Source organism: Cyprinodon tularosa, unplaced genomic scaffold (genome assembly GCF_016077235.1).
Source record: "Cyprinodon tularosa strain WSP-4 unplaced genomic scaffold, ASM1607723v1 ctg5, whole genome shotgun sequence".
NCBI classification, from domain to species: Eukaryota; Metazoa; Chordata; class Actinopteri; order Cyprinodontiformes; family Cyprinodontidae; genus Cyprinodon; species Cyprinodon tularosa.
Window position 1 is genome coordinate 2791093 of NW_024039229.1, and position 27269 is coordinate 2818361.

At 39.7% G+C, this 27269-nt stretch overlaps 1 protein-coding gene across 1 annotated transcript; it reads left to right on the forward strand.

Moving 5' to 3' along the window:
• The first annotated feature begins 372 nt into the window (after positions 1–372).
• tcf19l (transcription factor 19 (SC1), like) lies at positions 373–16280 on the forward strand. Its single transcript, XM_038302852.1, has 6 exons — positions 373–586; positions 3953–4814; positions 8867–9036; positions 10366–10753; positions 10835–11348; positions 14204–16280. Exons 2-6 carry the CDS (start codon positions 4538–4540, stop codon positions 14532–14534), a joined length of 1680 nt encoding a protein of 559 aa, XP_038158780.1. The 5' UTR covers positions 373–586; positions 3953–4537; the 3' UTR covers positions 14535–16280.
• The last annotated feature ends 10989 nt before the right edge of the window (positions 16281–27269 follow it).

Genomic DNA, 27269 nt, shown 5'->3' on the forward strand with positions numbered 1-27269 from the left:
AGACAAATTCCTCAAATTTCTGGAACTGCACTGAGCTCTAAGGTGCTGCATAAAAATGCATGCCACACTTTTTAGATATTTATCTTAATAAAGTTTCCTGGATTATTTCCATTTCAACTTGGAGTTTATATTGACTATTTTGTTTATTATATCTGTAAGACTTGATAAAAGCTCATAAACGTGTTTGTAATGTGAAAACAGTTGAATATATTCGAAGGTGAGGACAGCTTCCAGCTGTCAGCCCAGCCCAGAGAAAGTAGGCTTCGCTCCAGGCCCAGTAGGACAGACCGGTTCTCCTGCTCCCGCTAAAGCCGCCATGGCTCTCAGCCAACGGGGGAGAATCCGGAAGTGACGCAGCGCGCAGCTCGCGGAAGACCAGGGACTGGCGCGCCAAATTTCAAAGCACTTCCTCCCGGACGAAGGCGACAGTCCGCATTGAAAGCCCCTCAGAAACCTCCGCGGAGCCACGAAGACATGAAAATAATCCACCAAAGCAGCCCCAGCGGCGGTGTGAGCGGGAAGGTGTGAGCCGGAGGCCTGGAGGGAGCTCCATCTGCGGAGGAACCAACAGGAAGCCGCAGTGAAGGTCTGTCATTGTTAGAAGCTCAGCCTCTGACTCTCATCCTAACGAGGAACTACAGACAGCGAGCAGGAGCCGCTCTGCGGCCGCTTTCTGCTCTTTAATCAACCCGATCCGGTGGAAAAACTCCGAATCTGAAGGATTAACTATAAACTGTTAGGAAATAAACTTATTGAAGGTTTTAGATTTAAATAATTCTTCCAGTTTTCGCCTCCTGCTTTGTGCGCTGATCCCGTGATTTGGCAGCTGGAGCTCGAAGCACTTCTGCTTCTCAGGCTGCAGCTTCTGTTCCTGCAGATCTATGAACTGGATGGTTGTTTTTCTCTCATTAGTTATCAGCTGAAGTTCAAACAGACCCATAATGGATCCCTTATATACACATTTATACCGCAATTAACTTTAATTATGGCTTAAAGATGATAAAAACCTCACATCCAGTTTCTTAAAACAATTGTAGTACAGAACAGTTTATTGCCTCATCAGTGGGAAGATTGCTGACAGCCAAACAGTCACTGACTTCCTCCCCAGAGAGGATGAGACACTTTAAGGCCATTGTTAGAGTGCTGTACCTATAAATATCAATGGAAAGTTAAGTGGAAGGAAGAAGTGCTGCATAAATAGGTGCATAAGCTTCAGGTATAACTTTAGTTCTAAGGGGGCGAGGTGGGACTGCTTGACTTAAGGGGCTGGTTATCCTCCAGCAGCAGTGTGCTGCAGTGAGATTGTTGCAGATACTTTCGATTTATGCCCCGAGGTGTCAAGTAACAAAGTACAAATACTTAGTTACTGTACAAAAGTACACTTTTTAGGTATCTATACTTTACTCCATTACTTATTTTTCTTCCTACATCTGACTTCTACTCTTATATTTTCTTAGACTTAGACAGATTTTTTTAATTTTGTTTACACATGTGTACAAAAAAATAAATTTTATATATAAATTTTATCATTTTTAAAAGTGCAGCTTTGAAAAATAGTAAAAAGGACAGTTTAAAAAAAATATATAATGATAAAATGTAATAAATAATACAAGTATCTGTACTTTCTATTCCTTACATTTTTAAAACAAATACTCGTTGCTCTTGGCTTCGGTTTAATGTTTCTAAATATTTATTTCCCGTCATGTGCTCCATCCAATGCAGATCATTGGCTCCATCCACATCTAGTGAAAACTAGTGTAACTGGACGAGTCATAGAACGCAAACACTCATTGGTTAGCTAAAGGAAATCATCAGAAGCAAGCAGGTGTTCTTCAAACTGCAAACGTGAATTGTCTATGCCATGCTACAATGTCGGATTCAGAAAAAGATGTTGAAATGTCTGAAAGGTCGGACACAGGCGAGAGCGTATTGGGAGACGGAGACCAACAAGACCTCCCTCATCCTTGGCCCTATCTCAAAGAACTTTCCAAAATAGTTGTAAAATTGAGCTTTCATCATATAGTGGCATCTGGCTGTTTTTTTTTAATGGTTACTTTATACTTTTAAACTTTAAGTAGTTTTTGAAGCTCATACTTTTTCACTTTTACTTGAGTAAAGAGGTCAAATTGATACTTTAACTTTTATCAGAGTGTTTTCAATCTGCAGTATCTATACTTCTACTTAAGTAACAAATGTGTGAACTTTTGAAGCCACTGTTTATGCCCAAAAAGGGTCCCAGCGTTCTGGCGCACCTTGTTCTTCTATGTGGTCCATCTTCATGAGTCGTTTTTCACAATGGCGGTCATACAAACAAAAAAAGGCCAGTAAGGTACCAAACAGGAAGTACACATAGCGTAGAGCGGATGTAGATTTGACCAATCAGAGGCCTCCTGTCTGCGGTCACCTACAGTTTGGAAGAGGTGCAGCAGAGTCTGCGGAGACGCAGTTGACTTATTTTACAAAGTATAAATCAGCCTTTAGAGCTTCATGGCCGACTGTCCAGGATGTGAGCTAAAACTGTCTTCTGAACCATCAGAAGCATCTTACCTGAGACTAGAAAGAAAAGGACCAAAGTGGTCCATGGTAGAGGAGGGAGGGACTGAATCTAAGCGGACGTCCCAGCGGTCTATGAACCTTTTCAGCTGCTGGTATCGGTCCACTACTTTCCATCAGAACCAAAGCTTGTTTACTGATGTACCTGAAACTTCCTGCTTCTCTCTAATAATCCTTATAGAGCTGCTGATTTCATCCCAGATCACCAAATTTACCCATACCTGCTGGAATGATCATGTTATAAGCTGACTGTCCAGCCCCGCCCGTCACCATGACGACGATAAAACATCCCAGCTCCTCAGACAAGCTGAAGGCCTCATCCTGTCGCCCGTGTGACATTTTTACCTCACATTTTCCTTCCATTCAGTTTTCTTTTAATATGTTTGCAGGATCTGATTTATTTATGTTTTTATTCAACCTTTATTTAAGCAGGAAAGTCTCATTTAAATAATTAATCTCTTTTTCAAGGGAGTCCTGGTTAAGAGATCACAGCAACAGAATACATCAGATAATTTCATAAGACTAGAAGCAATCTTCATTTTATTGCTCACATGTCTTGTGCCAGTTATTGCCACAAAGACAGTAACTGGGCTCAGTTATTGTCGTTTGTTTTTATTATCTTTAAGCCATAATCCTCATAATCAGAATTAATATTTTAATCAGAGGAGCACCGATCAAACAACCCCAGTTTCCTGCTTCCTACTTCCACATAGAACTGATCTTAGCGACCATAAAAATCAGTCGCAAAACAGTCAAAACTCTAAACTTTTTGGTTCTATTAGAGGGCGACGCCTCATGTTCAGTTAAAAGACGTCTGTTTAGTTTAACAGATATGGATTCATGTCTCCAATAAAATAATAATTAAAATGGAAAAGATCAATCAGAATCAGCAGGTCTGAGGATCTGTGATCGGCAAAAACGTTTGAATCGGTGCATCGGCACTATAAATGTTTGGTTCCAACTTTTTAGACTAATTTAGTGCAACACATGAATTAATTAGTTCTCTAACTGACTGACATTTGTCTCTTTGTTTTTTTTTGTAATTCAAGTTTTTATAGAATTTTTCAATTTTTAAAACATAAACAAAACAAAAAGACATTACAATAAACAGTGAGGTTTAGTGCAAATCCTTGTTTTGCTGCCTTAAAGTCCAAATTAATTTGTAGACGTATATGTGCAGAAACTGTCCCATTGTTGCATGGCTGCTTCATTATTAGAATGTATTCTTCCCAACATTTTTTCACAAGCAACATATTTTCAGTCATTTTCTCGGTCTCTCTGGGTGTTTTTAATGCCTCTCTGTGTTTTAACCCATAATGAAGCTTTATGTCTGTAGTACTGGTTATATATTGATCTTTAAACATGTTTTAATTTGATGTTTTTCTTTGTTTTCTTGCAGATCAATCCGCTGCTTCAGCCTCACTGATTGTTGCCTCCATGATCATCTTGCTTTAAAGATTAAAATTCATCTATTTCAAAGTGAACTCCCAGCTGCAGAGTTTTTCAGCAGGTTATACGCGGCCGTTATCCGTCCAGCTAGTTGGACACTGTGACGCACCTGCTGTCCGCGTTCACTCGGCTCTTTATGTTTGAACTCGCAGCCTTTTAGTCTCCTCTCCACGGGGGATTTGATCTGTTTAAGCCGCTTCTCATAAAGCAGAGCAGGAGCTCGTTTTCTCCGTCTTATACAGTGCTCCAAATCCTCATTACTCATTCATTTATGCGCAGCATGACAGCAGCTCTGCATACTAATGGTAGCACCTGTTGCTGAGAGCTGCTCCACCTGCCTGTGACCTTCACACGGACGTTTTCATCTGCGTTCGGCTGTATGCCGGCTGTCGGCTCTCCCTGTTTGTTGGCTGCTCTCCACTAGCTCTGAGGCGTATCTGGAAATGGAGCGCGGCCTGCTGTAACTCAGGGCCGGTCACAGATCAGGGGCGGCCTCAGTGTGTGGGAGGGTGGCATTGGATCAGAGGCTGCAGCCATGCTGTCCGGGGCGCAGCCGTGCTTCCAGCTGCTTCGGATCGGCCTGTCCACGGGCGACTCGGCGAGGGATCTCTACACCTTCCGGCCGGCGCTGACCCAGTCCGTGTTCCGGCTGGGTCGGGCCGCGGAGCTGTGTGACGTCACGCTAGAGTCGGACTCGGTGTCTCGCATCCACGCCGAGCTGCACGCAGAGAAGGAGGCGAGCGGAGGAGAGGGAGAGTCGCTGCAGCAGGAGGAGGGCTGGAGGGTCCACATCAAAGACAGGAGCAGCCATGGTGAGACGGCAGAGGCGTCACTCACCTGAACACACCTGAACCGTCAGTCAAGATCAAACATGCCCACAGGAAAACACACCCAGATACAGGAAATACCACATTTACACAGATGGCAGGCGGGCTCTGCTAACACAGAACAATTCACTCCTCCTTTGTCACATTACAGATTATTTCACTGGAATATAATCTAACAAGGCTGCAGAAAGTGGAGCATAACTGTTAGTTGGAAGGAGAACAATTCTTTGTTTAATTTCTTTATGAAAAATATCTGAAAAGTGATTTACTGCATCATTTATACCTTTCTGCAATAAGATCTGATTGTTCTTTGAAAGCAACAGGTTTATTGGAAAATGTTAGAGAACAAAAGCTAAAAAAAACAAAGAACCCAACAGACAGGTTAGAAAAGAGGTTACTGAGAAGTTTTATAGAGGATTAGATGCCAAAAAGTCTTCAAACAATGAAACTTTTCATCCATTATCTGAGTAGGAAGTTTTGCATCAGATCTAAGCAGGGGCGTCTAGTTAGCCCCATAATTAGGAGGACAGCATGTCTCTGTAAACACAAACATCCACAATTATCAACCATCTTTAATGGTTTGATGTCTTATAAATAATGATTTCAATAATATTTCTCTCTTACAAGTGCAGGCGGTCGATGGAGACGAATGATAAACAATTTCAGGGCAATGGTTTCACAATTTTCATCAATTCCAGTGATGCTATGGGCTGAATTCCAAACGGCCCCTAAGCACTAACTAACCCTTCGCTCGCAGGTTCCAGCGGAGGGTCAGCCACATTAGGGCCATCACAAACCACGTAGTGGGTGGGGCCACACGACATCCAGGCCTTAAATAGCGCTAAATCAGTGCAGACTCGCTGGAATTTGGCAGCAGGTGTAACGACAAATTGCTAGCGGAGGAAACGCGTGCATTTAAATATAAGTTCCACTGGTTTGATTCCTCTTTATAACACTGATAGAAAATCACAAGTCAGGAAAAAGAAAAAAAGACATTATTGATCCCTAAATGGAAGGTTTTCTTTTAGTTTTATATGACTGGTTCGATTATTTTTTGTCTTTAAGAAAAATTGGCACATGTTTGATGTTATGTTAAACTGTGCCACAGAGCTACAACAATGCACATGCAGCATCACTGTGTTGCCATAGGAACGACTGTTTTCCTTTTGCGCTGGAGGGAAAAGGCCGTCCCAATCACGTTTATACGCCCCCACCTTTAATCCAAGCGCCTTCCACAGCTGTGAGTGTGACTTTATTGCGAGTGACACTTAATAGTTAAGGGTTAGTGGTTAGGGGACGGTTTGGGATTCAGTCCTGGACGTTTAGTTCAACTTTAAAGTTGAAAGTTTAGTTCAACTTTAAAGTTTTCTGTAATTAAAGCAGAAGCTTAATTTGTTGTCTCTCATTCTAAGTAAATAGATCTCAGGCTTTTTTTTCATTCATTTATTATAATCAGATCAGATCTACAGTTTCATGCATTAACACCATATAAAGATTCATTTCCTATTTATTATTCATAACCAGCCTTAGTTGTGCAGATTGACGCGTTTAAATGCAAAACTGTCATCATTTAAGTATTTAATATGCAGCTCAGTCACATCTAGATCTGTTATAAAATATCTACATTTAATAGATGATTTTCATTTTCTTTTATTACCAGGATGTCTGTCATCACAATTATTCCAGTTTGTTATTAAAACGTCAGAATATATGAGCATCTCCTGGATCGTTATCAGGTGGCGTCAAGTTAGATGAAGCTGATGGAGAAATGATGTGTTTGCTGCTTCAGGACCAGCTGGAGGTTCACTGTTAGACCTAAAGAACCGGAACAGCTGGCGATTTATTAAAGTTATGTCTTTATAGCAGATCAAGTGCATCTGATGGTGATTTTCATTTTTTTTTTTTTTTTTTAGTTCAAAGAAAAATATTTAGTTTTTTGATGGAAAAAGACCCCAGTTTTTGTTTCTAGTAAATCGTTGTAGGTTTTATCTGTTTTTTACACTTTGCAAAATAAGCAATTTATTAATTAAGAGAAAAATATTTGGTGTTCTTCAAGGTTTCAATTGAAATTCATGTTCAAAAATTATATTTTTTCTATAAATGTGGTTAGGGCCTCTGGGAAAAAAAAAAGTTAACTGATTTTTAAATTTTATTTCAGTTTAACTCGGATTTCCGATCTGATGTGATGAAAAGTTTCATTATTTGAAGACTTTTTTTGCATCTAATCCTCTATAAAACTTCTCCATAACCTCTTCTCTAACCTGTCTGTTGGGTTCTTTGTTTTTTTAAGCTTTTGTTCTCTAACATTCTCAAATAAACCTGTTGCTTTCAAAGAACAACCAGATCTTATTGCAGAAAGGTATAATTGCTGCAGTAGAGACTAAATTTAAATCACTTTTCAGATGTTTTTCATAAAGATATTAAACAAAGAATTGTTCCCCTTCCAACTAACAGTTATGCTCCACTTTTTGCAGCCTTGTTAGATTATATTCCAGTGAAATAATCTGTAATTTGACAAAGGAGGTGTGAATTGTTATTGTTATCTCAGAATTCTGGCTTTTTTCTCAGAATTCTGACTTTTTTCTCAGAATTCTGACTTTTTTCTCAGAATTCTGACTTTAATCTCAGAATTCTGACTTTAATCTCAGAATTCTGACAGCTAACAAACATGTTAGCATCAAGCCATAGCCATGTCTGTTTTAGAGACTAGCTCTCTTGTTTTAATGACCTTCTGCTCCTCCATTAATGAGGGGACCCCTCGGGCACGTAAAAAGTTGCCTAATTCCCTCATTTTCCACCAATGTGTCACTGGCCACCTCAAACAACTTACATCTTTGTCAGTGAAGCTGAGTGCTCCACATCTCTTCCTTCATAGTGCCCATCTACATTAAGATCCACAATTCTGAGATTAAAGTCGGAATTCTGAGATTAAAGTCAGAATTCTGAATTTTTTCCTATACTAAATTGAAATAAAATTTTAAAATCAGTAAACTTTTTATTTCTATTTTTTCCAGTGGCCCTAATCCTCTTCCATACTTCTGTCTTCTTCTCCTATTGAACTTATTTAAAAGTCAGAACCTTTGAAATTAGATTTAAAAAAGAAATATTTGAATTTTTTGTTTATTTACCAGTATTTTTTTTCATATTTTGACAGAAACATAATTTATAAAATGATCTGTCAGAGTTGGATGGTTTAAAAATTACTCTTAAACAGGGTGTGGATAAACTAATCTTAGATTTTTTTTTTTTACTTTTTAAACAAATATGATAAAATTTTAAGAAAATGTTTTTGGTCCAATCAAAAAATTTGAACTTTTAGTATTTTCTTTTTAACAACAAATATTGATGACTTCTATGTTTAGAATAATTAATAAAAGGAAATAAAACACACGTTTGAGTTTCATTTAAAGCTGCATCTTTGATTTTATCAAAAAAAGTAGTAAGTACAACAAACTTGAATCCAGTTTTTTGATAAATGTACAAATAATAACTTTTTTTAGCACCTAATGATTGGATGTGTGTTTGGTGGTTTTCATGCAGTCTCAGGTGTTTATTTGATCTAAGAAAGCATTTAGCGGTAAAGTTTGGCCCCAGGCCGGCTGGACTGTGACTGATGGACTCTGAATCTAAACTGCTCCCTTATTGTCTAATTTTTCAGGTAATTTCCCAGTCCGTTCCCCAGGTTTGCCGTCAGCCTGGGGTTTTTCGTATTCCCGCCACATTTCTCCTGCTGTCACGCCCGTTTGATTGGCTTGTAGCCTTCCAGCTTTTCGTTTGGCCTCCATTTCACAGCCTGTTTTACATTTTCCTCCAAAGTCTTGGAGCTGTAAACACATCCAGCTTCTCCAAACGGCTTTATTTTCTGGGCGCTGCTCTTTGGGGTTATTTCTTGCTGGAATATTAAAAAGTTGTGAGGATTTCTGGCCCCGGGCGACTTTTATCTGAAACTGCAACACTGTAGCTTATTGGTTTGGACTTCAAACATTTCCCTATCAGTGTAACAACCTCTGTTTACACGTTTTCTCTCTCATCTTCAGGAACGTGGGTGAACGACGTGCGCCTCCAGCCGGGCGTCCTGTGGGAGCTCTCCGACGGCGACACGCTGACCTTTGGAGGGCATTCGCCTCCGGGGAGCCCAGAGTTCTACTTCCTCTTCCAGAAGGTCAAAGTTCGCCCGCTGGACTTTGATGCCATCACAATCCCAAAGGTAACCACTGATGCTTTCAAGGGAATCTGAGGAGGAAGAAAACTTTCTCAAAGATACTTATAGGAATCATCATGACTACTGATGCATATTATATGGAGGGCCAATCCTGCTAAATTACAAATAAATTGAAAAATAATTATGGATTTGAATGTATGAATTACACGCACAGCTTAATAATTATCAGGCCATTTAAAGCAGAGAAACTAAAGAGGATTTGTTCAACAACTGATCAAAATTTCAGATATTTATTTTGATAGAAGTCAATCTGTTGAATTTCTCTGAGCTATTATTCTTTTTCTGTCTCTTTTTTTAACCTCACCACTTTTTATTTTTGTTTTATTTACCAGAAAACCAGAAAAATATCTTTTTAGATAATTTTTTTTTACCTCTATTAATTCACAGACATGAATATATGAATATATATTGATCAGCTGAGATTATTATTATTTTTTTACTACCTCGCTTAATCAGATCCTATGTTTGTCTTTGTTCCCTTTATCTACTGAGCAGCCTTACCTTTTTTTTTTTTAAATCACTTTACTGTGAATAAATTCTTATGAACATAAGTATCCTTTGGTTCTCTAAATGGTCGGCATCAGACTCCTATAATAGGGAAGGTTGTAAGCTGCATATTTAGACGTGGTCCTTCTAATTTAGGGGTCTATCTTTAGACTTTTAATAGAGACTTGATAATTTTGGTTAAAAAATTAAAATGTATAGAATACTAACAAACACTGCAGGATTAAGCAGTATTCCAATGTTCTTGATAATTCACTGAATTTGGACAACTGGATGACACTAATGTACTAATAATATTTTGTTTGATTTTTATTTTTGAACTTTTTTCCTTGTCATTAGGTTGAAAACAAATCACCTTTTACGCCACAAATTTTAATAGGAACTTGTACACATATTTTAATACTAAACCTAACAAGAAATGTCAGTTTGTTGAAACTTAATTACATTTTTTAAAAGTTAATATTTATCAGAAATGATTTTGTCTTTTTCCAGAACATCTAGTAACATTTGAGGCTCTAAATTAGTTTTAATAAACTGGACTGACGACCAGAAAGGTTGTAAAGGTTCCAGACTCCTGTTCTAGATTGTTTTATTCACTTTGTTTAATCTCAAACCTTAAATAACCAGTAGATTCATAGAGTCCCACAGCAGGATGCTGCCACCACCGTGTTTGACGGTTGGCAGCGTGTTCTGAGGTTTTAAACTTCATAGAGACTTCTTATCATTTTAGCCAAACTAGATTTTGTGTTTTTTCCAGAAAGTAAACTGTGTTTCCCTTTGCTGTGTTTTTTTTTTTTTTTTTCCTTTCAGGCGGGAATGTTTTCCTCCGACTTGCAGAACCGGATAAGGACCAACTTGGACCGAAAGTCAGTCAAAAACCTGGACCTTTCTGAGATGTCCATCAACCGGGCCACAGTCATCCTGAACTCCATTGGCAGCCTGAGTAAGATGAAGGGCAGTGCCTGGACCTTTAAGCGGAGCCACAGCCATGAGGGAACCGTTTCTGACCCGGGAACCCCGTCCTCCTCCTCCCCTGTGGGCTTCTCCTCGCTGATTCCTCCCTCCACTCCTTCCTTCTCCTCCACCACCTCGGCACCTTTGACCAAACCCCTCCAGACGGCGTCCAGGAGCAGGAGGAAGTCTGCGCACACGGTTCTCCTGGAGGACGACAGCTCAGATGAACCCAGAAGTCGAGGAGGTAAAGATCAGCTGACTTTTTAGACTTGGAAGGAAAGGAAAATGATTTTTAAAAACTATATGGTTCTATTTTCTCCTGCAGCTGTGACAGGAGGAGTGGCGGAGGATGTTCAGAGATCACGACCAAAGAAGAGGCGGAGACTCTATAGATCTGAGTCGGACGGTTTCAGCTCTCCTGCCCCTCCCCCAGTACAGACTAAGAACCACAGCGACATCCGGCGTCCTCTGGAGGCCAAACCTTTCCCAGTGGGCATCAGAACCATCGGCAGCTTCCACGGCGCCATGACCAACAGCCGGCTGAACCAGCAGCTGCTGCAGTCCTCCTTCACCAGCGTGGTTCCTCGCAGGCAGGGGGAGGTAGAAACCTCGCACCGGGTCAAAACCGTGGTAAACGGAAACATGGCTGCCTTCCGCCAACAGAAAGCCGCCCATGGTACACCGACAGCGCAGAGGGGCAGGCGGAGGGCCAACAGCTCGCCGGTCTTCTCTCCCCTGGTGGTGGGAGGGGAGAACTACAGCCTGGCGTCGCCGACCGTGAGGATCAGAACCGACGAGAGAGGGAGGGTCCAGTACAACCGATTCCATCATCAGACAGCGTAAGATTTCCTGACATTTGTCCTGCTGCTCAGGGGAGGAAAGAAAACGATCCACTGATCATTTTTTGTAAAGCCCCTGTTACACCTCCACCGTTTAGACGTTTGAAACATCTGGTAAAAACGCTTGCATACGTTATGGGTACGTTTTGCATAAGTTATGAGCACAATGGCACACGTTGACACATGGCGAGTACGTCAAGAATTTTGTGCATGCTCAAAATTTCCAGACATATGCCAGCGTATGATTATACATTGCCATAAATTACAGGTCAGTTATTTGATCGTTGACATACCGTAAATTCCGGACTATAGAGCGCACCTGGTTACGAGCCGCACGCTCTAATTTTAGAAAGAAAATCAATTTAGTACTTTTATAAGCCGCACCGGATTTTAAGCCGCAGGTTTCCCACGTTGTATGAGATATTTACAAATAAAGATATTACACGTGAGCATTTTTTTAACCTTTGATTTAATCCTTATGATAAAACAAACAAATACGGTACATATTACGAATGCTTTTTTTTTTTTTCAAACTACCTGTAACACATTTAAATATACGTATGTGTCGGTAGCACGCAAATAACGCTGCATATACCGGTACTTTTAATTAAACAATGCACAGAACATGGAAGCCGACCAGGAAAAGTCATTAATCACTTTCTTCTTCCCTCAAAATCCTCTTCCTCGGTGTCTGAATGGAACAGCTTCAGGGTGCAGTCACTGACTTCAGTCTCATCCTTGTCGCTCTCACTTGAGCACTCGCGCTCCTCTTCATCCCGCAGCAGCCCAGCCTTCCGAAACCCGCCGGTGATGCTGTCTGATTTACAAGACTGTAAATAACTGTGAAAGTGAGAATTATGTATCGCACAATTTCATTGCACCTCTGAATACTCATCAATTTTACCGGTCTGTTTTTCGTGCCATGAAAAAAAACATGTATTAGCCGCACTGCAGTGTTCAAACAGTGGGAAAAAAGTAGTGGCTTATAGTCCGGAATTTACGGTACGTTAAGTATAAGTTACTCATAAGTCGTGGCGTCTAGCTTATCCAAAACATATGAGAAACTTGTGCATAACTTATGTGTAGCTTATCAAGAACTTATCTCCAACGTATTTGTAGTGTTCAAGACGACCGCTGAACGCCGTTTTAACTCACAGCAACTGCTTAAAGGTGTATTGGCAGCGTTTTGCTATAAAAGCATGGTTCCCGCGGGTCCTTAAAAAGTCTCAAAAGGCATTGAATTCTTCAAAATAAAACTAAGGCCTTAATTGGTATTAAAATGTCTTAAATTAGTATTTCGTAGGTCTTAATTTTTAAAACATCATAAATATTTTTGTAATCTAAATAAAATGTAAAAATTGACAATTTTTTTTTTTTTTTTTTTTTTATAAAAAAAAAAAATAGCGGCTCGCCATTATTGGTTCTGTCCCGGTAGCGGAACCAATAAAAGCGTTGTTGCGGCCGGGACATTTGGGAGATGCACCATTAACTTTTTGTCTGGAAAATATGAGCAAGTGTAAATGTAACGAAAATTGTCTCCAGCCAAGAGTTTTCTCCATGGCTAAAACCAGGGAACATACATGAGGCTCAGTGGATTTAGTGCAAGAAGTCATTCAAGCTCAGAACGATGGGAATTAAGGCAGTGGAGTCGCACATGCGAAGCGCGAAACACAAAGCGTCAAAATCAAGTTACAGAGAAACAGCCGGTATTTCTCAGTTTAGTTCCACCCTTGTCTCTGCAACGCCTCCACTTAAATCAAACATACTAAGAAAACGATACAAAGAAAAATAGCTGCAAAAAAGACTTAGCACTGGTTATGTTGGGGCTTTAAAACTGATTTGTTTTGTTCCCTGCTAAAACAAAGTTTGTGAAATCAGTTAAATAATTGTTAAAATATATCTGTCATTTGTGTGTTTTTAGCTTTCTTCCTGTATGGGAAGCAGGTTTTTCTTGTGTTTCTTGTAAATTTGGTCTGAAATTTTTATTTCAAGTGGCATTAAAAAGTCTTAAAAAGTCTTGAATTTAACTTGCCTTATGCTGTAGGAACCCTGAAAAGAGGGTTTACAGGAGAAACTAAGTTCTCCTCCAGACTTCATCCCCATCATAGGGTGAGTGTGATGGATCCTTCCTGCGTTCACGGCCACGACCAACAATCTTTCTAGCAGACATGACGCTGAATCTGCTTCAGCTGCAAACCCCCTTTCTTTCTTTTTTCTTTTTATTTATTGTTTTTTTCTTTTGGTGAGCGGTAAACAGCAGCTAGGTGATAACGCGATCAAACAAATCTTTTTACGCAGACCGAGCTCCTCGGGTGCATCACTGCCCCCCTCAGGACACTGGCTTGTGACGTTTCATGGGCATTACGCTGCCATGTCTTATGCATAAGTTTGGCTGTCGTTGAACATAAGTTCTGGACTCGTTATTAATACTCTATGTATACTCCTAAGATTAAAAAATACATAGAAAGTTTAGCGTATTTCAGCGTTTTAGAAGATTCTGGGACGTCCGCATATGCTGGCTAAATTGTGAAGGTGTCACAGAGGCTTAAACAAATTAACAAGAAATGTCAAAGTTAGTTCATTTGATATTTTCTCAAAGTGATTATTTTGACTTTTGACTTCAGACTCTAACTTGGAAACCTAGAACAAGATTATCACTAAAAATATATTTTCTTAGTAACTGAATCATTCAAAACTAAAAGAAATAAACACCTAAAATATATTTTTCTCTGTTTGAAGTTGAAGGATTTCACTCTATTTCCTGCGAATAATAAACTTTTTGTCTCGTTTACCGGTAATTAAAGTTTCCTTTAGTTTATGCTTCTTTTCTTTGTTTGTTTTTTCTCTCTCTGAAGTAAACGTCGCGGCCGGCCCAGAAAACACCCCCTCCCTCCTCGGCCCTCCCTGCCCTCTCCCTCCTCCTCCTCTTCCTCCTCCACCTCTTCGGCCTCCTCTTCCTCCGGCTCCTCCTCGTCCTCCTCCGAAGAGGACGATGAAGACGAGGGCGCTGCGGTGAGCGCGGTGGAGCCGTGCGCCGCCCTGCGGTGCCGGCTGCCGCAGCAGGACACGGTGCAGTGGATCCAGTGCGACGTGTGCGACGCCTGGTACCACATAGACTGTCTGCACGTGGACCGCAAGAAGCTGCTGATGGACCCCAACGCCGACTTCCACTGCGGCTGCCGCTGACGGAGACCCGGGGCGCCGCCAGGACTTTTTTTACCCTAAAATATTGAACTCCTTTAATTATAAAAAACATGAAATGAAAAGCGGCTCTTCTGCATAAGCAGGCAGTCATGATTCCTTCCCCTCTAAAGCCTGAGATGCTCTCTGAGGCTTCAGGAGAGGAAACTAATGAAATGTCTGCCTGGATGTCATTAGTAGCAGAGGGTTCACTACTACTGACCAGATCTGCGTTCGGGAAGATTAATGAAATGTTTTTAACAGAATAAACTCCTCTGCAGAGATGGAGGCACATCAGATGATCAGACATTCCCGGGTGGAAGCAGCGAGCCGCTGCAGCTGCTGAAAGGTCCTCTCAGGACGATCATCAGATGTTTGAGAGCACTTCTGCAGGAGCAGCTGCAGGATTTAAAGAGGATTGGATTTTTTATTAAAATGCAAAGCTGCAGCTGAAATAATAGAAGATAAAAACAAATTGGAGATGCTCTCCTCTGGGTCTGATGGGTCAGGTGTTAATGTCAGAGATTCTTCTCACCTGTTTCTACCTTTACTTCTCCTCACACTACTGAAACTTTAGCCAAAGTTGGTCTGTTTTATCTTGAATGTATTCAAACTTCCTCTTATGTCATAATCTTTACTCCACTTTTATCTTCTGCTAAACTTATCTGGGAGGAAGGTTCGTCTAGCAGGGTTTCTTACAAAAAAAAAAAAAAAAAATAAGAGAAAATGTTGGGAAAAAAAGCATAAGCTTAAAAGAGAAAAATAAAAAAATATATATTTTTAATGTGGCTGCGGATTGAACCGCATCCAGTTCACCGACGTTGATTTTATCTGTTAAATTTAAAATTTTCTTTCTCAGACAATAAGAAGCAAAATGAAGTTTATATTAATAGTTTGCAGGTTTAAAATCAGCAGATTTTTTTTTATTATTCCTAAATATCTGTTGAGAATAAATTATTTAGTTGCCGAAAGGCTTAAAACGAATCAGTTTAGTTTCACTAACGTATCAGTAAATAGGTTTTTAATGAGTTGCAATGAACGTTCAGACCTCTCTCCAAACATAAGGGTGCCGTTCGTCTCCGGTCGCTCAGACGGTGCTGAAACACGTCGGTGTTTCTCTTCATCCTCCACTGATCTCACTTTGTTGGTTTGCAGTTGAATGCAGCAGTCATGTTTTGCTGCATTTTGATTTTTCAGACATATATAAGTATTTCTTGGTGCGCTTAGAGCTATTATGTAAACGCACCTTTGCCTGCAGCCGGTTTCTCTCCCTAATGTGGTAAATCTGACTGTTATTGATCCCTTTCTGTTGTTTTTTTGTTGTTTTTTTCCCCTCCAACATGTTTATAGTCAAAGTTTGAGATGCTGATAAATTGAAGCAGCTGCAGCGTCAACCACAGGAACCACAAACGAGAAAACTGAGACTTTAAAGATGGTTTCTTCAGAGCAAAGTTGCAGAATGAAGCAGCAAAGGTTTGCAGGTGGATTCCTGGTTTGGTTCAGACGTCTTTGTTAATCCTGAGGCGCTTTATTTTCAGAAATGTATCTGACTGAAGATGTTTTTCTGAATTTAATGAAATTATTGATGAGTTTTGACTATATAAAGTTTTCTGCACAGTTTAAGTTGGTTTAATGTCTCATGCACTTGTTTGTATGATCAGTATTTAAATTCTAGTGCAGAGAAATATTAAGATCAGTGGATCTAAAATGTGTTCAAATCCCAAAAATGCCAGAAATAAAAAGTTTTTCCAACACCTGTTTAAACCACAGTTCTGCTCAAATACCAACAAATGAGGGGAAATGTAAAAAAGGTTAAAGAAGGTTCAATGATTCAGTTTTAGGGCTGCTCTTTCTGCATGGAGTTTGCATGTTCTCCCTGTGCATGTGCGGGTTCTCTCCGGGTACTCCAGCTTCCTTCCACAGTCCAAAAACATGACTGTTAGTTAAATTGGCTTCTTTAAAATGTTCTTAATTGTGTGTGTGAATGGTTGTTTGTTGTCCTGTTTGTCTCTGTGTTGCCCTGCGATGGACTGGCGACCTGTCCGGGGTGGACCCCTCCTTTCACCAGTAGACAGCTGGAGATGGGCACCAGCATCCCTAGCGACTTGAGCAAGGATAACGTGACGGAAAATAGATGATTTATTTTCACACTAAAACTAATACTTTTAATTGAATCTTTAACCACCGTCTTTCAAAATCCATTTATGCTCCAAAAGTTCTCCAAATCCTTCTGATTGTGAGTCTTGTGCACAGTCTCCTTCAGGTCAGCCCACCTAAAGCGGGTTTCTGACAGATTCAGGTCTGGATTCTGACGCGGCTGAAGTTTCCTCTCATTAGGGGTCAAATCAGACTAGAACTTGGAGCCATTTTAGGTTTCCCACCTAGTTAAATTAAAAAGAAATATTCCCTCCCCATGATCCTTCCACCACTGTGTTTCACTGTGCGACATGGTCAGTCTCCTAATGTTAAAGCTCATTGATTTTTTTTTAATCCAGTTTAGTTTAATTGGATCCTAACTGGTTCTCCTAACAGATCCTAGGTTTCAGTTTGGTGTAGATCAGGGGTGCTTAAGTTCAGTCCTGAAGAGCTGCCATCCAATAACTTCTAGATGCATCTCTTCTCTAACACACCTGAATCGAAAGACTCAATCCCCTCATTTAGCCCAGCAAAGGCATGGTAACCTAGCCTCAAGAGACCATCCTGATCTCACAAGCTCTCAAGGTTTCACTCAGTAATCAGTCTGGAGACTCTCCGTTGAAGAAAATTTGGAGCCGTTCACCAAACGAACGTCCCGCTTTGAGGCGGGTTGAGGTGTGACGCAACGAGAAGCGCGATAGTTCAGTCTAAAGAACATGGCGGCTTCAGCCGATGAAACTAGCGTTAGCGTGGCTATCGAGCAAGTTTTATCGGAATTACAGAGTATTTCTTCACTGAAAGAAGAGCAAAACACTGCTCTGGAGGCTTTTCTCAGAGGAAAAGATGTTTTTGCTCTTCTCCCGACTGGTTTCAGCAAGACTTTGATCTATCAATTGGCTCCTCTTCGTCGTCGCTCTGTTAGCACGTCATATGCTTCGTTGATCTGATTGGTTTATTTGGCCCGTCTATCACCAACATAGGCCAATCAGCTAACCAGTATTTTCACCCCTTCCCAAAATTACTTCAACGGAAGGTTTCCAGATGGATATGCAGAGCAAATCCATCTGGCGGAGTCAGGTTAATGGTAACAAGTCACTGATTTGATTCAGGTGTGTTGAAAATAGGACACATCAAAAAGTTGCAGGATAGCAGCTCTTGAGGACTGGTCTTGAGCACCCCTGGTGTAGATGCTCATTCTGTCTGCAGCCGTCTGTGACCTGCAGAAAACAAGCAGTTCTTGGAAACCTCTGATCCATCAGTTCCTGCCTCCTTTGGGCCATATAAACCAGATTACATATTTTCCTTTCTCTGCTTGTGGAGATTTATTCAGTTGATTATGACAAACGGTTTGATAATTCTCCCCAACAATTGATGACTTTCTTAATTGTGCCATTTTTATGAGTGACATGAAATCTGTTTTATACTCTACTTCTTAAATTCTTGAATTGAGAAAGCTTCCTGGAGAGTTGGCGAAATATCTTCAAACTTTGGAAACAAAGTCCAGTGGATTTTTTGAACTTTTACAGAATGATCTACTTCTTAAAGCTTTTATCAGTGTCTCAGCAGCTTTTTTTACTTTAAGTAAAAGATGCAGATGTCATGAAAATCCTGAAGGGCCCATTTAAACTGAGATTAAACTCAGGATTTTCTAATATTCTGTCATCGGTGCGTCATTTCAAACTTTTCCTTCGTGTTACATTTCCCCTCTAAAAGAGTTTTTTTCTAAATTGAAGTTTACATAGTTTAAACTCTCATTCATCAGGGTTTAATCAGTTTTTACTTGTTCTGCATCTTCATAACTGTTAAAGGAGAAAGAAAACTGCTCTTTGAAGCTTTTGGTTGGTTAATCTGCAGATCTGGGATCTAGTTCTTCATTATGGCTGCTTTAAAGACTGACGGGTTCTGAGGATTTCTGTGCTGCCGTTGCGTCTTTGTGTGTTCAGTTTGTTTGTAACCTCTGAAAATCAGATTTTGTCTCCTGATTTGGTCGAACAGAGCTGCACGTTTGAGGTGACCGCTTTGTTAATGAGCAGCGAATCAAAAGGCTTGTTTTTTTTTAAATCACTCTGCCTTTGATTGGCCGACTCTGCTGTTCCCCGGCCGGAGCTTTAATCAGCACATTAAACACGCCGGGGATCTCAGTGCAGTTTGACTGTTGGCTTTCTGAGGTTGAACAAAATCAGAAATATCTGAGATGCCATGAGCATCTGAGGAGAAATAAAGATTATTCTGAAAATGTATCTCTCCATTATCTGTCTCTTTTTATCTTCAGAGGCTGAACTTTCCCCCCTCTTCTGCAGAAACATCTATGGAGACAAGGAGGCTGTGATCAAAAGAACATCTCATTTATTATAGATTCCCATCCAGCTCCAGTCAAGATTGATCAAACATTGATATCACTGTTTTTGTTTTCCTCCAGTTCGGTTATTTTTCCCCCCCTCTTTTTAAACCATTTATAATGTTTCTGCTGATTATTTCCTTTGAAGCGTGATCCAACAGGCACAGACAACATCCTCTTTTTCGAGGCCCATTATCTCCAGCATTTTTTCAGATGGGATAATATTCTCGTTCTCCATGCATGAAGTTAGATCCACTCACAGAATTAGAGTTGAACATGATCACCGCAGGCGCACAAGCAGAAATGGGAGGTTTAATAATTTACACCCATAATGTAGAGCAATGTCATATCTTGCGTTTCCATGTTCAGGGGAAAAAACTGACATTTAATATCCCTCCAGTCTTACATGATTTCATCAGCTGGAAGTCGGGAAGCTTTGTCCAACTCTGCCTAAAGGACCTCATCCTTTTATTTTCTTAGCTTAGACGAAAACATGAAATTAGGATATGTTATTAAATATCTACATTTAATTATGAACAATTATGACAATAAATATAGACTTCTAATTGTATTTTTTTTCTGTATCCTGTAGATGGAGCAGAAAAGAAATATTGTCTTTTAAGATGGTACTTTTTCAAGCATTTCAAAGTCAAACATAGGCAAAATTATAATGAATTATTGTCTTTGGTACAACAGAGTATTAGTCGTTTTTCTTCCAACCTTGTTGAAAAACCTTTCTTCACTGCGACAATGCCTCACCCTATGCGGGTGCTGCCCATTTAATTGAATCCCCTGACATGGTATCAGACCACTGCTGGTGAATAAGTTGCTCTTTAAGAAGGCTAAATAAAGTCTAAACCCCTTGCAGCAGAAAAAACACATTTTCAAAACCATACCATTAACTTAAAAAAAAGAACAGTGGCTGTCACTGTGCAGATTAGCTGCTTCGTATGAAACATAAAATATCTAACCCTGTGTCACATCACCATTTGTTAATCTTAGAAACTTGGTGTATTTTTTATAGGGCAGATGCAACACAGTCAAGATATACGCTTCCTGGAGGGGGGTGGGGTGGGTGGTTAATCACTGCTCTAGATGTAGATGTAGAATCGTCATTGCATTTTAAAAGGACAGGGTGGGGCTGATGCAAAGAGAAAACCCAACTAAACCTTAAAAGTGTTAAGGAACAATAATTTAAGCTAGTTCAGAAAACCAATGTAGTTGTAATCTTTAATATTACCTAGTTAACTACCAGTACCTTTGGAGGTTTTGAATTCAAGGCTGATTGTTATTTCAATATGTAATTTTAACAATACAGATTGCTGCTAAAGAGCCTTCCAAAATATAGCTATAAAAGTTACACAAATGTAGCTGGAAGTGGTGGAAGTTCTCCATTACAAAACCCAAAGCGTATTAAGGTTTGCTCATTAGCATGCATCACACAGAGTACACCGTAAGCAATAATGGATTTTTCTTCAATTCGGTGAGATGAGCTGTGCCTATACGTCCTGCCATGCAAAGGACTCTGGGTAGCCATAAAGCTCCTACAGTATGTGGAGCATTAGAACATTGGGGGTCCCTATGCTAAAGGAACCATTGATAGGAAGCATCCTGGTGCCTTTCCTTAGCTCCTTACTGACTGCCAGCACTATTTAGACAGCAGTTTTAATGGGACCGCTGGCATTCCTCTCCCTATGTGTCCTTACTAATTTGTACCATTCAGATGGACCCCCTCATTCAGATGGGCTCGCTGTCATGGAAAACTCTGTTTACATGTTGAAACTTTCTCTCTCTGGTTCTTTTCCTTAAAAGAGATCACTTTGGACAAACTCTTTAAATGAGAATTCATAATAATTTAACTTTATTGATCTCACATTGTATAGAATTATACCTCTGTATTTAAACCATCTGCTTGGGGAGTAGTGGGCTGCCATTCTGCAGCACCCAGGGAGCAATGTGGGGTTAAGGGTCTTTTGCTCAGCCTAAGTCTGTGGGAGTGGGGCTTGAACTCAGAACCTCAGGATTCCAAGTTCTATGCCAAAGGTAGTGAAACAGCATTTTAGAAGTCTTGGTGATGGTTGTCGTGTGATGCTTGAAGATAGAACAGTTAATCCACAATGTGTATTCGTATTGTGTTTCACATTTGAGACACATGCGTTTGACTGTGCTTCTGTTTTTTGTTTTAAAGTGGGCCGGAGTAGATGGAAAATGCCAGGGCTAAAAATCTTTCCCAGTCCGAGCCGGGCTCAAGGCTTATTAAAATATTACACCTTCTTCTTTGCTACGTACATAATGTAGATAACTGCATAGCCGGACAGAGGATCTATCCCAATTAGAAAACTACTTGGGAAAACATTAGATGTGACACATAACAGGAAGGTATTATTATAGTTTAACAGACTCATATCATTAATAGGTATAATCCTAACACTCACTAAATTCCCATTTTGTCTGAGTGAATGCATGGTTCTCTATGTCTGTGAAATGAAATCCAAAAGAGGCCGAATGATCTCTGAAAATAGGCATTAATCCTAAGCAAGTGTGAACAACAGATGGACGAACATTTGGATGAATATATGATTCATCTATATTTACCATTGCAGTCTTTATAAATGAACATAGACAGCAGTGGATGGTCTTATGAATTGCATTTTTTGTACATGGTATCAATAATTTCAAATGAATGGTTTCCCCACTGGCTAACACAACATGTTTAGGTTGAGTGAGATAACAATTATATATTTATAAACCTGTTTTCAGGTTGAATCGGAGGCAGCAAACATTTAGACTTCAGCAAACTTTAAACTCTTAGGAAACACAGAACAAAATGATGATGTTTGTTTAGACACTTTCTGCACTTTCGGCTCCTTAATCTATCTTTTAAAGGCCCCTAAATGAGTTTTACAGTCTGTGATTTACAGAACCAGAAAACAGTGTTTGTTCCCCTTAATTTTAAAACAATAGCACCCTGCATGCTAAGGACAGTGCAGTCCAGCTGTATTCGTCAGCCTTGTTGTGTGTGGTTTTGATGTTTATAGGGTGTAGATGGTAAATGCTCGCTCAAAGCCATTAAAAAAGCGCTGAAGCTGTTTATGCAGCTGTGTTTTGTTTGGACTGTGTTGCATGATGTGATTTAAATTTATTACATTTTCCTCACAGCAGGTCATCCTGACTGAGGCAGTCAGACGGTTTAAACATGAGCCTGAAGCGGGATGGAGGTCTGCTGCTATTCATGCAAATAGTTTATACCACATTTAGATATTTCAACTGCGTCTGTAAAATATTGCGGAAAAATACAACTTTATTTACTTGAAGGTTAAAAAAAAACTAGTTTGTTTGACCACCTTCTGTTGCAGGCTGCTTCTAACAAAAAAATGTCACAAGAAAAAGTTAAAGTACCAGTTAAAGTACCACAGATCAGTGGCAGCTGCTGCTCTCCTAAACAGGGGATGCTCAATGGTGTTAATTAAATCCAAATGTCACATATTACATTAACAAATCTTCAAACACATAAACTCATCACTACAATGGATGAAAATAGCTGCTCTGAAATAATAAACTTCAGAAACCAAGGAAAGAGTACAGCAATAGATGACTAAATTCTGACTAAAATATTACTTTTCCATCTCGACACATGAGGAAAACCTTCTCGCTGTCTGGCCACTGTCAGCCAAAATTCCTCAAGTATGTTTGACAATCAGCATCGAACAGCCAGCTTCAGCCTCTGGTCCATAGACCTAAGAGGTTTAGCCTCACAGGAAGTGATGTATTTTAGCTTGTTATCCATCGGTCCGCCAATTGATGTCAATTGTTTACCTCGGGCGCGGTACACTACACCTTTTCCACCTAAAATGGCGTCTTAGCAACAAATGTTACGTGACTGGCGGAGACCGATTTTCCTAAATCCGCCCCTGTTTTCAGGCTTATGTTAACTGTAATGACTTATCTTGGACAGGCTGCTATGTAAACAGGCCTTTATTCCTTCGTTTAGCTATGCTGCGGTTGTTTACACTATGCCTTTTCCACCTAAAATGGCGTCTTAGCAACAAATGTCACGTGACTGGCGGAGACCAATAGAGGGTTCTTCTTGTGAAAGACTTTTAAACCCTGTTTTCAGAGGCGTAGTCAGAAAATTTTTTTAAGGGTGGCCCGGCAATAACCAACGTACACTGAGGGGTTACCGAAAGTAGATCTACACTGTTCCAACAGGACAATTAACAAGCGATACATCCATATTTTCTAAATAAAGACAAACTATTCTTTCCCACAGCCTTTGCTAACAAATAGACCAATATATTCAAACATCCGTGCTTTCTAAATAAAAGGTATAGTGGATAAAATTCTTTGAGGCTCAAACCTCCGCAGGGATTTATCACAGAGGAATAAACAGGAGATTAATGTGAAACATAGTCATGAAAAAATTTTAGCAAATATTTAATGCAGTTTAATGACAACAATTAAAGCTGCATTTTTATCAAATACTTTTTTGCTCCTTTTCCGAGTTATTCAAAATTGTACCTATACTTGGTTAAAAATAAGTGGAGTAGAGCTAATATTAATTGTGTTAGATTTTTGTGTGCTCTACCCCGCCCGCAACCCCACATGTATGGTGGTGGTGGTGTCATGGTGTGGGCCATATTTTCTTTTCTCTTGGTAACATCTCAGTGAAGAGCCTACCTGACTATGTTCACCCCTTTATAATCGTGGTGGTCACGTCCATATCTGGCAGGATATATGCATTGTATAAAAAAAGTCTTAAATAATCTTTGTCTGTTATGTGACTGGAACGTGATCATAATCTGAGGACTCCACCGTGATCAGGTTCAGCACCCCAGGGATGAGCTGGAAGAGATTTAGATCATGATTGTTTAACTCAAAAATCTGCAGAATCATTTTGATGTGATCGCACAAGAAAGAATAAAAAAAAAAGTTTAACACGTTGGATTGATGCCAAAAGGAATTCATTTTCATTTCTGGGTGGAGAAAAAGAGGAAAAGAAAGCTTCAAAGCGTACAGTGAGATATATTTTTAAATATATCTAAAAAATGTTTTTATCCTTATACAGTAAAAAGTACACTTTTTATATAATTTTATTAGTATCTTAAATTTGCCAATAATTTTTAATGATTTGATCACACTGCATTAATAAAAGACATACATATAAGTAATAAAGAAGAGAACCTGCTTAATTCAGCTGTCTTATTTTCTTGAATAAAAGTACAAATTCTAAATAAATTTAAATGAAAATGTAATCCACTGTAGAGTAAAAAAAAGAACTGAATAACACTTAATAACAGTCCTTGATAACTGTTTTAAAATGCCACTAAAGGTTATTCCTTTTAACAGGTTGCTTTAAGGACATTCAGACGGTTTGTTAAGTTGCTGCTCAGGTTTCTTTATGCTTTGAGGTGAACAGGAATATTTAAAAATGTCCTTCTCTTATTTGAAACATTGGATTCTAATGAGAAAAAACACTTTTTAAAACTATCCGACTTGTGGATTAATTTAAGCTTTAAAGTTCAAGATTATCTGATAAATTCTTCTGACCTTCTCTTTTTCTTTTTTTGTAATACAATCAAATATTTGATGTCATCATCTGTGGCTTCACACAAACCTTCTAGTTTAGGTAAATGTCACTGTGATTAAACTGTGCTTAACTCTCTGGAGTTTAGTTAAATGTGATTCAGAAATGAACTACATCATGACTCAGCCTATTAGAAGGTCTGAGGTTTTAAGGGAAAACAAGCTTTTGCTTTTAGCCTGAACTGTTCTTATCGTGCTTTAATGATCCAAGCGCGGCTCTCGTTATCTAAATGTCCAGTTAAATCATGTCCTGGGGTACAGCTGCCTGCTACGCCATCATGAGGTCAGATTTTCCACTGAGTCTTCTTGACTTAATGTTTCTGGTGGAGCCTTGATCCCAATTAAACTGAACAAACTAGAAGTTCATTTTGACAGAGTTTTATTTTATGAGCCTTTTTCCCGTTAGTCATTAGCTTTAGGGCATTAACTCCTCTGTAAAGATGGGTTTAGCCTGTTTTAGCTCGACCCCCACAGTCAGTCTGAATACAACCATGAAAAAAGTTTTAAATTCATAAAAAAAAATGCTTAAAATGTTAAGATGGTGTCAAAGATGTATTGAACTGATGGATGTTACAAGCAAAAAAAACAGAAAAAGAGAATTAGAAAAATTACAGAGTTTAAGGAAATGAAAATTATACAGGTAGTTCTTAAACAGTGAAAAAGTTCAACATTTGTCTCACTTTAGGAAGTGAAACTCATTGAATATCAAATAGAATATAAATAAAATCACCCTTTATTGTCTCAAATTTGAAAATTCATGATTATAGATAAATTACACGGATTAATTAATGTTTTGTATTTCTTTTAATTGAAGCATCATGATTTGCAAATAATGGAAAATTCAGTGTCTTAGTTTACTAGAATATTAAACTAGATCAATGAAGAAAATATTATTTGATCAGCAACGCAAGCCAAAAAATGTATTACTTTCTATCTATATTGCATGAATTATTGCATTAATGCGGTGTGACATGGAGGCATCAGGTTGTGGTTCTGCTGAGGTCCAATAGAAGCCCAGGTTGCTATGATAGCTGCCTTAATCTTCCTCTTGAAACTGCATAGATTCTCTTTTGGTTCATGTTAGCCCAGTTTGCTGACCAGTAAGGAACAGGAACACTGTGACCGCTGGACCTGCCTTAGCGCTGGAAATGTAGGCTGATGCCGAGACCTATCGGAACATGATATGTAGTTTTCCATTAATGACCCTGCACACAGACATCCTTCTGGATCAGAACCAGCAGGTAACATGGAAGCCCAAATTATCCCCTACAGTGGAAACTAAACACCGGATCAACAGTTCTTGGATCTCTTCTGGGACCTTGATTTTTAAATGAAGCCAACTTTACTCTCATCCAAAAGGAAATTTATGTTTGTCATGATGTTTTTAAGAGATCTGACCCACATACAGAAAACCACTCAGAGAAACCAGAGTAAAAGTTTAACAGATTTATTGAGGAGTACAGTTAGGTTGGTTTCAGGGGAACTCAGTGAGCTGTTGAACCGGAACTGGAAGTGAGAAGGGAAGTTCACAGAGGTCAGTTCAGGGTCCGTGGGAACTTTGAACGATGTCTTGCAAAAACAGAGATAAATGGGACTCATGTTTGCGGAGAAAGGTTTCTTCCCAGAATCCAGTCGGTGTGGGTTTTTCCAGAGAGGGCGGACAGGTTTTGATTTGGTTGGTTCCTGAGGAGCAATGGAGCGAACCGCCACTTAGATTTCCAGGAGAACTTGTACGGGACGTAGGGAGATTAATCCCCTGCTCAGTGTGAAACTCAAACAATCCTTCCAGGGGGAGAAGGCCAAACATCCAGTATGCAGGATGACTTCCTACCGAAAGGCAAAAGACAAAAACAACGTTAGACTCAGAGAAACAAAAGACTCAGTTAGACCTAGCTAAACTCAGCTTTGCTAGAGTACCCAAAACTGGCAAACACTCTGGCATCGAGGTAGTGACAGTCAGCCGCTCAAATACTCCTCAGTGATGAGCCAACCAGCCGCAGGTGTGCAGGAGGACCAACAAGGACAGGACACCACCTGGTGGTGGAGGGAGAGAAAAACACCAAAACACAGCCCACGCAAACTGGATTCCTAACACTGTTGTTTTTGCTCCTTCGCCATGGTAAGATGTGCATGATGTATCTGGTCATTGTGGCTGTTAGTAGGCTGTAGGCCATTCCTCGTGACGCTCCTCCAAATTACTGAACATATTTTTCTCCCCAATCCTCCCAAGGCAGCCGTTCTTCCTGTTGCTGCTCTACCTTTCCCCTCACTTTCTCCTTTACTCTCAACCTTCTTTTAATATGCATGGATACAAACAGAATACAAACAGATTTTTCCTCCCTGTAATTCCAGTAAAAGTTCATCTATAATTTATGTGCTTGTTGCTAAAACATTTGCAAGACGTAACCCTCTCACTGCAGATGTTTTTTTCAAGTAACCCCCCCTCAGATTTGACTGATTTAGCTGCCTGATTACTGCTCTAAGATAGAAATTTTTTTTTTCAAAATGTCAAGGTGGTCTCCAAGATGTTTTGAAGTTGGATGGATGATGACAGTAAAACATGTCAGGCTGTCATTTTCCCCTCCAGAGTCAGAGAGCTGCAGGATCTCATTTCGGAGCATAAAAACTCCACACGCACCGGTTTGGAAATGACCCGATGTATCACTCAGCAAATTTGTGGCTCC